This window comes from Panthera leo, chromosome A2, assembly GCF_018350215.1.
Source record: "Panthera leo isolate Ple1 chromosome A2, P.leo_Ple1_pat1.1, whole genome shotgun sequence".
NCBI classification, from domain to species: Eukaryota; Metazoa; Chordata; class Mammalia; order Carnivora; family Felidae; genus Panthera; species Panthera leo.
In genome coordinates this window covers 122,639,293-122,651,437 of record NC_056680.1, presented here as the reverse complement: position 1 = coordinate 122,651,437, position 12,145 = coordinate 122,639,293, and the positions used below count along the sequence as shown (strand labels likewise).

The window sequence follows — 12,145 nt, the reverse complement described above, 5'->3', positions numbered from 1 at the left end:
TTCACACATCCTCAGGGCATCAAATACAACTAGCAGACTGCTCAATCCTAAATCTCAATCTCCCCTGTATCTACCAGACCTTTACATCTCAGTAGAAGATTTTGTTATTGTTAGGACATGCACTAATGATGATTCTTGTTTACATCCTTGGGAGAAAGCAACATCCTAGCATACCGTTAACCTCCACACGTGGCATAGCAGTTGAGAAGCTTTTTTAGGTGTGTATGCGTAGGCAGTATGTTACCTAGATGGTTATATCCAACCCAGCCAAGCAGGTGGAGTTGTTGTAGGTTTGAAATTGTTTTCTGGCAGTATATCTGAGGTATAACTACTTTATGTTGCCAAATAGTTGGGGAACCATAATGTTTAACAATCATTAGGTATGGGGACAGGGTACCCAGTCCTTGAAAAACCGTATACTGTCTGAATAGAAGGCCTTTCCACCTTCTCTCGGTAGGAACTCAGAGTCCAGATTATACTTCAAAATAATGTATTAGGTGTTCAGTGCAGTTTAATCTCTCTTACTCTTCTTCTTTCCCTATTTAATTTTATTTTTTCAGTTTTCCCCCTAGATTCTGCTGTTTTCATTATAAACAAAAGAAATGGATGAGGAAAAACGGACTGTTTGTATATACATTGAACAATAGAGTTATCAGTTTGCTTTCTTAGTAGCCAGAGAGCTGTCTGGATTCAATCTAACTACTTTGAGCATTTTGAAAAAACAAAACAAAACAAAACAAAAAACTTATGCCTGTAAATTTTAATAAAAAGCAAATATAAATTCTAAATAACAAGGATATAGAACTAAAATATTTTTATTATTTCTGGGGTGCTAGGTGGCTCAGTCAGTTAAGTGTCCACCTTTGGCTCAGCTTATGATCTTGCAGTTTGTGAGTTTGAGCCCCATGTTGGGCTCTGTGCTGACAGCTCAGAGCCTGGAGCCTGCTTGGGATTCTGTGTCTCCCTCTCTCTCTGCCCTTCCCCTGCTCCCTCTCCTTCTCTCTCTCAAAAATGAATAAACATTAAAAATTTTTTAATAAAATATTTTGATTGTTTTTAATTTATTTATTTCAAAGTTTGTTTATTTTGAGAGAGAGAGAGCAAGCAGGGAAGGAGCAGAGAGAGAGTGAGAGAGAGAATCCCAAGTAGACCCCATGCTGTCAATGCAGAGTTCAATCTTACTAACTGTGAGATCATCACCTGAGCTGAAATGAAGAGTCAGATGCTTAACCAACTGAGCCACCCAGGTGCCCCTATTTATTTATTTTTTTAAAGTAATCCTTACATCCAACATTGGGCTCAAACTTACGACACCAAGATCCAGAGTCACATACTCTTCCAACTGAGCCAGCCAGGTGCCCTAAGAACTAAAATATGTTAAAGATCAATTTTAAAACATAAAAAAATGCAGAAAAGATATTAAGTTGACTCATGTCCTCTTAAAATTCATGTTGTTTTTTTTTAAGTTTATTTATTTTGAGACAGTGAGAAATAGAGGCCAGCAGGGAAGGGGCAGAGAGAGAGGGAGAGGGAGAATCCCAAGAAGGCTCTGCTGTCAGCGCAGAGCCCGAGGCAGGGTGCAGTCTCACAAACTGTGAGATCTTAACCTGAGCTGAGATCAAGAGTCAGATGCTTAATCAACTGAGACATCCAAGCGCCCCTTAAAATTCGTATGTTGAAGTCAAACCCCCAGGAGATCAGAATTTAACAATATTTAGAGATAGGACGTTTAATGAGGTAATTAAGGTAAAATGAGATCATTTGGGCGGGCCTTAATTCAGTATAGCTGGTGATCTAATAAAGACCCAGAGATATGAGGCAGAAAGAAAGTGTGAGGACATGGTGAGAAGGCAGCCATCTGCAGGTCATGGAGAGGCCACAAAAGAAACCAAACCTACCAAAACTTTGATCTTGGACATGTAGACACCAGAACTATGAGAAAATAAATTACTGTTATTTAAACTGCTCAATCTGTAGTATTCATTATGGCAGCCCTAGCAAACTGATGCAGAAGCAATTAGTATAAAAATAGGATAGTGTGTTGTATGTTGTTTTCAGTACAGTAATATGAAAAAGAAACAACTTTTATAGCCATCCAATAAGTCAGCATAATTCATGCTTTCTGGTATGATTGGTCCAACAAAAGGGAATATGATTATTCTTGTACAGTATTATGAAACAAAATTTCTTAATTCAAAATGTTTTTACTAGCTCTACCCTCACCAGATGTAGGTTTTTAACAAATTAAGCCAAACCTCATATTTTTCTTTGAATTCCAGCAAACTAATGTGTAAGAAGCGACACAAACCTATACCTCTCTCTAGAGAAGAGTAAGGTCCCTAGATAACTATAGGGTGAAAGCTGGTCACCAGAATGACCAAACAAGATTAGAGCTTTAAATTTCCCTCTCCACCTCCTGGCAGGGGGGAGGGGGAAGGTTGCTGAAGATTGAGTGGGAAAACAAAAACAAAAAACAAACTTGAACCAGGAGATTGAGAGAGCTTTGGGGTTGGTGTATCCTTTTTCCATTAAATTCGACTCTGTTCATAGTAGGCAAGAGAAATGATATGAAGAAAAATTGACTATTTGTATATATACTGATATGGCAGGAAGGTGATGCATCAAGAGAGGGCATGGACACTCTGTGCCATCCCCAAACCCCATACCTTTTCTTAGCTCTGTCTGCCATTTGGCTGTGTCCTTTATAATAAACTGGTAAATATGAGTAAAGTGCTTTACTGAGATCTGTGAGTTCTAGTGAATTTGCAAACCTGAGGAGGTGGTGGTAGGAACTACCAAATTGGTAGTTGGCTGGGCAGAAGTTTTGTGGCCTGGCCACCCCATTCAAAACTGGCATCTGAGTCAGGGCAGTCTTATGGGCTGTCTTACGGGTACTGCACTAACTCTGGGTGTTGTCAGAATTGAATTGTCCAATTCAATTGAACCCAGTTGGTGTAGAGAATTGGTTGTTGTTTCAAATATATATATTTGGGGGGTGTGTCTGGGTGGCTCAGGTCATGATCTCACAGTTTGTGGGTTTTGAGCCCCGCATCAGGCTCCACACTGGCGGCACGGGGTCTGCTTGGGATTCACTTTCTCTCCTTTTCTCTCCGCCCTCCTCCACTCACTCTCTCTCTTTCTCAAAATAAATAAATGAACTTAAAAAAAATTAAAATATACGTTTGGTGTTAAAAAAAGGTGAGATTCACTAGAACTTCCTTCACTTAGATAAACCTACAGTTTGGGAAGAGAATGCACAAAATGCCAGTGATGAGCCATCTTTGATTCCTGACTGACCATATGGTCACCTGTGGTACAGAACAGAGCTGTCCTGCTAAACTAAAAGGTACCAGTGGGATTTAGGGATGGACTCAATTTCCAGGGAGTTGGCTCACTTGATGCATAAGGAAATGAAGACTAATAAGAAAAATGCGAAATATATAATATCTTGGTTGTTGTCAGCTGTAATAGCTAAAATGAAAATAAAAGAGAATACTGGATTCGACCTTGATGCTGGACCAAGCTCAAATATTAGTTGGTCCCAGCTTAGTCCATAGGCTCAAAGCCATCCCCAAATAGAATAATTATTCTGGAACAACATAAAGTACTTCTTTTTTTTTTTTTTTAATGTTTATTTTTGAGAGCAAGAAAGAGTGCAAGCAGGGGAGAGGCAGAGAGAAAGGGAGACACAGAATCTGAAGCAGGCTCCAGGCTCTGAGCTGTCAGCAAAGAGCCCAACGCAGGGCTCGAATTCACAGATCATGACCTGAGCCTAAGTAGGACGCCTAGCCAACTGAGCCACCCACATGCCCCTAGAAAGTACTTCTAAAACCTCTGCTCACCAAGAAAGTAGTGCACACCGGAGGAGGGCAAAAAATGTAAATCATTGAAACCAGAGGGTTCCAAGTTATGAAAGTAATTGAAATTGACAAGTGGATATCCTTGTGTGTTTGCTTGTGGTGGCCACCTGGGTCAATGAGTGGGTGTTGAGGGGACTGCAGCAATGCAGAGATGGGCTGAATGTAGACCTATTCCTTCATGCCCTCTGAGGTATGAAATGTCAATGACTGTTCTGTTTGCCAACCAAGAGTCAGAGACTTCGGATAGCTATGTGGCAGATTCCCAATGGCAAGGCCTTGAGCATGGCTGACAAGTCAGACATGCCCAGCCCCCTGGGGCTACCGATGGGTCTTGATAAGAATGGACACTGTTTTGGGGCTGGACTTTGCTTAACCAGTGTTCAAAGCAAATGTATCAGAGTACTTTAATAGAATCTGAACAGAGGATATTACACCAAATTTGGACCACTGAATCATATTTTTTTTTTGAATCATATTTCTTCAGACCAAAGAAAATGCTTTACAGCCCATAATCTCTAAAATGGGCAAAGAGAGGGGCACTTACCTGGCTCAGTTGGTAGAGCATGCAACCCTTGATCTCGAGGTCATGAGTTCAAGCCCCACATTGGGTGTAGAGCTTACTTGCTTACTAAACATACAAATAATGAATAGAGAATTGGAATTCGCAATTGAACATTGGTTGTTTAAATCAGGGGGTGTGAAGGAAGATAGGCATGAGTGTGTGCTTACATTCAAAATGAAGGGGAGTATCCCTCCTAGATAGATTCCTTTGTCTTTCTGGTATATCTGGCTATGAGCATCTGAGGGAGGATGCTAGCAGGACTGTGCAATTCTTCCCAAGGCAAAAGACTAGAACTATATTTTTTTCATTATTGGGGTGCCTGGGTGGCTTAGTCAGTTAGGTGTCCAACTTCAGCTTAGGTCATGATATCACGGTTTACAAGTTTGAACCCCAAGTTGGGCTCTGTGCTGACAGCTCAGAGCCTGGAGCCTGCTTCAGATTCTGTGTCTCCCTCTCTCTCTGCCCCTCCCCTGCTCACATTGTCTCTCAAAAATAAAACCTTAAAAAAATTTTTTTAAAGTATTATGTTAGAATTCCTTAAGGGCCTGATAGGGGAGGATTGTGCTTTCATTCTGTCTGGCAAAATTAAGGTTAATAGTGAATGCAGCTATATTCCGTGGTGGTAAAAATAGTCCACCAGTTCTGTACCTATGTAACCCTACCTGTTACTGAAACCCAATTTCAACTGCCCTTCACTCAAAAAGCCAATACACAAGAGATTGATTGGAAAGAAATATGAGCTTTATTCAGGAGAGAATGGCTACCTGGAGAAAAGGCAGACCTGTCCAAATGCCAACTCTGAGGTTTCTGCCCAGCCCAGAGATTTTTTAAAGCGGTTAATCAGTTAAGGGAGTGCAGTGGTCTGTAACAATTCTTGATTATGTGCAGACTCGTGGTACCAGCTACAGATGTTATTGTGGTGCTCAGAGGTTGTGCAAGGGAGTCTGGTTCCTTGTTGCCCAGGAGTGGTACAACAGGGTCTGGTGATGTATAGAAGGTCTCTGTTCTTTTTTTTAGGAAAGAATGCATGATCTATAGATATAGAAAGAAAGGTTTAATTAGTCAATCATACAGGCTAAGGATGCTTACAAAAGCTAGTAAACTACTAGGTTGGCTGGAGGGCTCCAAGTGGCTTCATACCTTATGGTATGAATGGGGATGGACTGATGGGAGGTGCCTACCAAACTAGAACTGCTGCCTGCAGTACAGACTGGCACAGTGACCCAATCTAACTTTCAGAAGGTGGAAAAGTTTGGGTATAAATGGAGAGAAGGAGGAACAGTAGCTGAGGATAAATGAGTAAATGAGTTGTGTAAGTGAGGGAAATCCAATATTACATTAATACCTTGAAAGTAGATCAGAATAAAAGCTAACCTTGTCTCTTAGCTCCATTACACGTACTAGTTGCCTGAAAGGATGAAGCCGTTTATGGTTTTACAACAGTTAAGATCTAGAATGTGTGCCTATAAACCTGAGAAGCCTTGCCCTGGGAGACATTTTCATATGAAAGGATAATGGACTGGACTAATTATTAATTATTGAATGGACTCTAGTAATATGTTAGTATCTTTTCATTCTTATAATCTTTTTTGTTACAGATCCATGGCCTGTGATATAAGAAAAACATACATGTTGTCTTTGTCTCTGGTTTCTGGCACAGAGCTCCTAAACACTCTAGTTATTTCCTTAGCGAAGAGTGTTTTTGTTATTCAAAACAAGCCCCTTTGAACCACACAAAAAGTGTATGCTAATGAAGTGGCTCAGGATAGAGCCTCTAGATAGTACAGATGAAGGCTAGTCACTAGAAAGACCAAATTGGTAATTAGAAAGTTGGAACTTTCAGTCCTACCGCACAGCCTCCAGGGAGGGGAGAAAAAGTAAGGCTGCAGATTGAGTTCAATAAAACTATTCAACCTGGCACTATTATGTACCCAATGAATGTTAATTCTTGATGCTATGTCCTTTTCATGGTTTTTCGAAAGCAACATTCAAGAAGAAAAAAAACAAAAACAAAGCCCAAATGCCCTTCAGTGTGTAACGGGTATATGGTGAAACTGGTATATCCATATCATGGAATACAAATCAGAAAAAAAAAAAAAAATGAAGCACTGATACACAGAAATTAGATGAAGCCTAAATAAGGACATTACACTGAATATATCAGTGGTTTCCAGGGGTTGGTTTTGGGTGAGAATGTGACTATAAAGTGGTCATATAAGGGAACTTCTTTGGGATGATGATGGATCCTGGTTCTGGATCCTGTTCTGGATCCTATCACCTGACAAAATTTCTTAGAACTGTATAACAACAACAAAAGAAAGTGCACGTGGAAACTGATGAGATCCAAGTAAGATGTGTAGAGTTTCTGCGTTGTACCAATGTCAACTTACTTTGTAATTGGGCTATAAGATATAGCTGTAAGATGGTATCACTGGGGAAAGCCTGTGTGAAAGGCACAAGGGAATTCTATGTACTATGTCTGCAACTTCTATGGGAGTCTAAAATTATTTCAAAATGAAAATTAAAAGAAAAAAACTGTAAAAAATGAAAGAAAAAAGGAAGGAAGGAAGTTTTTACTTCCAAGATACTTCCAACCAATGTCTTCTCTTTATGCTAAGAAGTAGAACTGAAGAAAAAATACATAGCAGATAAATAAATGTGAAATGAATATGAACATATATGGAAGAGTTTCTGAAAAACATTTGCATTGTTTATTATTGCTAATTGTGTTATATAACCATGCAGATCAGCAGATGATTAAACTTTCAGATCTTGGGGCGCCTGGGTGGCTCAGTCGGTTAAGCGTCCGACTTCACTCAGGTCACGATCTCACGGTCTGTGAGTTCGAGCCCCACGTCGGGCTCTGGGCTGATGGCTCAGAGCCTGGAGCCTGCTTCCGATTCTGTGTCTCCCCCTCTCTCTTCCCCTCCCCCGTTCATGCTCTGTCTCTCTCTCTGTCTCAAAAATAAATAAACGTTTAAAAAAAAATAAAAAATAAAAAATAAACTTTCAGATCTGGCAGTGAGTCTTAAACAAATGCAATAAACCCTTAAAATACACCTTTATTGGGGCACCTGGGTGGCTCAGTCAGTCAAGTGTCCCACTTTTGATTTTGGCTGAGGTCATGATCTCACAGTTTGTGGGATCGAGCCCCACATAGGGCTCTGAGCTGACAGTGGATGAGCCTGCTTGGGATTCTCTCTCTCCCTCTCTCTCTCTCAAAATAAATAAACTTAAAAAAAAAAAAAACTTAAAAAATACACCTTTACTGATCTTTTTAAGATCAACTACTTGAAAGAGAAGTACCAATATTTAATGTCCCCATATTCTCATTTGTGTACTCCAGATGCATAGGAACATTGTAATATGTGCTATTATTGGACCACCAAATATACATCATTCCCTTGCCACCCAGACCAGAATGTTCCCCAACTTTCCAGCCTGAAACATCTCCTAGCTCACTCTGAATCCTCTGATAACCCAGAATCAATGTTGATATTCTCATATTTTCCCTGGACCCACTTCAAATCACTTGGGCTCTTTTAGTGTAATTTAAAACTGAGATAGAATTACCAACCCCATTCCAACCAATGTTCAAGAGTCTTGCAGCAACCAAACTCCCAGTTCAAATGTATTCCATGACATTAGCCAGGGTAGATAAAAGAGTCATAAATAATGAAGCCATTAGAAAAAAGTAGGACAAGGCAGAAATTAGTGGAACTTAAAGTTGGCAAGGGAGATGAAATTTTAAGTCAACCTTCCTATTTACCCTATTTATATCATTATCTATGTTCCATCAGGCTACCAAATTACTTTTTTGGTGCACAGTTACTTTTGGTTTCATTCAGAAGCTAATTAACCCAATCAAAGACTACAATGGTAATTGTAGAAATAACAAAATCTCATTTGTTAAAAGATTTCATACCATTAATTTCCTTTTTAAAGAAATTGGTAGATTTAGGGGCACCTGCATGGCTCAGTCAGTTGGGCATCCAACTTCAGCTCAGGTCATGATCTCACGGCTCATGGGTTTGAGCCCGAATCAGGCTCTGGGCTGACAGCTCAGAGCCTGGAACCTGCCTCGAGCCTGGAACCTGCTTCGGATTCTCCGTCTCCCTCTCTCTCTCTGCCCCTACCCAGCTCACTCACTCTCTGTTTCTCAAAAATAAATAAATGTTATTAATAAATAAATAAATAAAACTACACTTAAAAGAAATTGGTAGATTTAAAAATCACAACATAGGGTGTCTGGCTGGCTCAGTCAGAGGAGCATGTGACTCTTGATCTTGGGGGCGTGAGTTCAAGCCCCATGTTGGTTGTAGAGCTTACCTAATTAAAAATAATAACAATTTAAAAATTAAAAATCACAACATAGATTTCCCTTTTGGCTTCAAGATGGAACTGATAGTATATCTGAAAGACCTTACTTAAGGTTTCTGAATATCCTTGTCTTTAACAGGATTAATAAAGATCATTTGGTTCAAACAAAGCAAACACAAAACATTTTCCCTTTGTACACAAAAGGAAATTTTGGGTACAAATTTTGTGTGATTAAGAAATTAATAATTCATTTTCTGAATCTTGGTCTTAAAATCAGCTAAATCAATCTAAACTGCTGTGACCCACAAAGTAGAGGGAAGTAGAAGCAATAATCCTATTGCAAGAAGGAATCATGAGGTATTAGTGTATGAATCCAACTTCATAGGCTGAAATTTGCTTTACCATTTGCTGGGGACTTGTTGAGTGTAGGTCACAGGGAAGGATGCTCAAGCAGCACATAACATTCTTAATGAATACTTTAAAATTTGTGTCATCTTTTTCTCAGATATAGTTACAGGGTCTCACATATATTGTGCTTATATTAAAATGAACAAAAAGGCTAACATCCTTCCTAAGAAACTGATCACTCTATATCCCTCAAATCATTTTATGGCATCAGGGAATTAATCTTGCCCACAAAACAAGACATAGCACACTCGTGTACCTGATGTTTAATTCCAGACTTGCTTTCTTACCAGATGCCTGATCAGGTAGGCCCTCCTTTACATTTCTAAGAATGCTCTTCCCACAAATTGACCTTTAAGAACTCCTGCCGGGGTCCCAGATCAGGAATGGAGGGCACAGAAAAAAGCAACCTGTAGCTTCACTGCTCCCCCTTGTTTATTCCCCTACTCCAATTTGTTCCACGTCCCAGGCAAAAAAAAAGAGCTTCACCAGGCAGCACCACCAGCTCCAAAGAACCTCTCTGGATCCCTTCTGTGTCACCCATAGAGATCAGTAAAGGAAATTGCATCAGTCCCTTGCAAGAGACCAGGCAGGTGAGAATAAGTCCTGATGCTTACAAAGAGGATGAAATGATTTAAGAGGCAGTGAGTGGAATGTAGCAGAAAAGGACAGCAGAGGCGGACACTGCCTAACTTCAAACCATCTTTACCCTGTTGTCATTGCACATTTTTAAAAATTGTGCTATGAAACACATAAAATTTACCGATTTGTCCATATTAGAATATACAGTAGTGTTAACTATTTTTGTTTGTCTAAGGTCTCTAGAACCTTTTTCACCTTGCAAAACTGAAACTCAGTACTCAATTGAACAACTACCTCTCTTCTGCTTTCCCCAACCCCAGAACCACCATTCTACTTTCTAACCATTTGACTATCTCATATAAGTAGAATAATGAAGTATTTGTCTTTTTGTGACTGGTTTATTTCACTTAGCATATGTGCCCAAGGTTCATCAGTATTGTTGAATACTGCAGAATGTCCTCCTTTTTAAAGGCTGAATAGCAAAGCATTCAATATATATGCCACATTTTCTTTATTCATTCATCTGTTGATGGACATTTCAGTTGTTTCCACATTTTGGCTATTCTGAACAGTGCTGCAATGAACATGGGAGTGCTGATATTTGAGTACCTGCTTTCAATTCTTTTGGATATATATCCGCATTGCTGGATCATATGGTAATTCTATTCTTTTTTCCTAGTTTAAAATTTTGAGGAATGTCTGTGGTTTTCCATAGTAGCTGCACCAATTTACATTTCCAACAACAGTGTACAAGAGTTCCTATTCCTTCACATCCTCACCAACACTTGTAATTGTCTTTTGAAAAAAATAATGGTTACCCTAATGTGTGTGAAGTGGTATCTAATTGTAGTTTTGATTTGCATTTGCCTGGTGGTTAGTGATGTTGAGCATCTTTTCAATCTTTTGTCCCATTTTTAAAATTGAGTTTGTTGTTGAGAGAGGGAGTGCAGGGAGGGGAGGAAGGGCAGAGGGAGAGAATCTTAAGCAGGCTCCAGGCTCAGCTCTGAGCCTGAAGCAGGACTCCATCCCACAACCCTGGGATTATAATTTGGGCCAAAATCAAGAGTCGGATGCTCAAATGACTGAGCCATCCAGGCGCCCCTATAGGTGGCCTTTTTACTGTTTCTTTTGCTGTTCAGCAGTTTGTCATAGCACATACCACTGCTGAGGCCTTCTGGGGGCTGTAGTCCTAAGCGGCTGAGGAGGGCGGAAGGTAGAAGACTTTTTCTGCGTGGGTAGTGGTTAGAATCAGATTTCTACCGGACGGGCCTGGAGTGAACCACTTGCTGGTCCTCATTAGCAGAGATATAATTTATACCACTCCTTTTTCGGTCTTTGGATACTTCCTCAAACGGAGGCTCTGAGGAAAACCGACCCGGCGCCTCTGCTGGGGAAGCAGGCCACGCCCCTCCCAGCCTACCCGTCCCTGTGTCCGCTCACAGGGGCGGGGCTTTCCGCGGGGCGGAGCTCAGGCAGGAGGGGGCGGGGGCGGGGCTCCTGCAGAGAGGCGGGGCGGGGCGGGGCGTCCGGGCTTCTCTGCAGACCGCAGCCGCCCAGCGACCTCTTCTTTTCCGGCCGGGATAAGCAGGACACCCTGTTCATGGACCGGGCGTCCGTGGCGAGGATGGGCGCGGTGGCGAGCGCCAGTGTGTGTGCCCTGGTGGCGGGGGTGGTACTGGCCCAGTACATATTCACCTTGAAGAGGAAGACAGGGCGGAAGACCAAGATCATCGAGATGGTGAGTACGGGGGTTGGTGCGCCCAAGCGCTTGATGGGCCGCAGGGTGTTCCGTCCGGCCTTATCTTCCCGCGCTGGCGCTTCTGGAATGCACTGGGCACGCTGGGGACCCATTCACCCCACGAGCGGCCGCCCGAGGGCCAGTGACCCGGTCTGGACCCTCCGTGGTGTCACTCCTCTGGCCTTGGCTATGTCTCCATTTGAAACAGAAAGGCAGCAAATAGGTGATTCGGAAATAAGCCACCTCCTGCAGCCAAACCCGTTTCTCAAGAAATAAACTGAACGTTCTAGACTGGTTGGTTGTTCCCTAATTCCTGCAGCCAAACCGTTGTGACTGATCCAATTCGGACAGAGTTGTTTCTGCACCCTGGCTAGAATGACTTAGATTATGAAAAGGTGTAACTTCTCAGTGGTTGGAACAATGCCATTTAACCCAGTTGGAATTCAGAATAGTTTATTTTGTATTTGTGTTATTTCTTCTTGTCTCAAACTGCCAGGAAGTATCTTTGTGTTCGTTTTTCCCCCAAACCTCTTGCATAACATTTTTTTAGAAATTTATTTCCAATTTTATTGTAAGAGTGTTTCAAGAATGTACCTATTTAAGGTACATTATAAACAATATTTGCTTCAAAATTGGGGATTTTTTAGTTGTTGTTTTTATTTAAAACCCATTCGTCAA

The 12,145-nt window shown here is 41.1% G+C and overlaps 2 protein-coding genes and 1 long non-coding RNA gene across 6 annotated transcripts in view; 2 read left to right on the top strand and 1 right to left on the bottom strand.

Annotated features, from left to right (window-relative positions):
- RP9 (RP9 pre-mRNA splicing factor) overlaps positions 1–12,145 on the top strand; it is a 196,191-nt gene that overhangs the window by 49,371 nt on the left and 134,675 nt on the right. The window lies entirely within an intron of this gene.
- LOC122209682 lies at positions 5,146–11,160 on the bottom strand. Its single transcript, XR_006197712.1, has 2 exons — positions 10,889–11,160; positions 5,146–5,454 (listed from the first exon to the last, which is right to left on the bottom strand). It is a non-coding gene; the product is annotated as an uncharacterized LOC122209682 (long non-coding RNA).
- The window catches only part of NT5C3A (5'-nucleotidase, cytosolic IIIA), a 51,980-nt gene continuing 51,083 nt past the window's right edge, over positions 11,249–12,145 (top strand). For 2 of the 4 annotated variants that reach the window (XM_042921678.1, XM_042921669.1), the window contains exon 1: positions 11,249–11,467. In XM_042921678.1, coding sequence (XP_042777612.1) covers positions 11,330–11,467 — 138 coding nt within the window. In that variant the 5' untranslated portion in view covers positions 11,249–11,329. The remainder of the gene's footprint in view (positions 11,468–12,145) is intronic. The other 2 variants (XM_042921705.1, XM_042921694.1) reach the window with 2 other exon arrangements.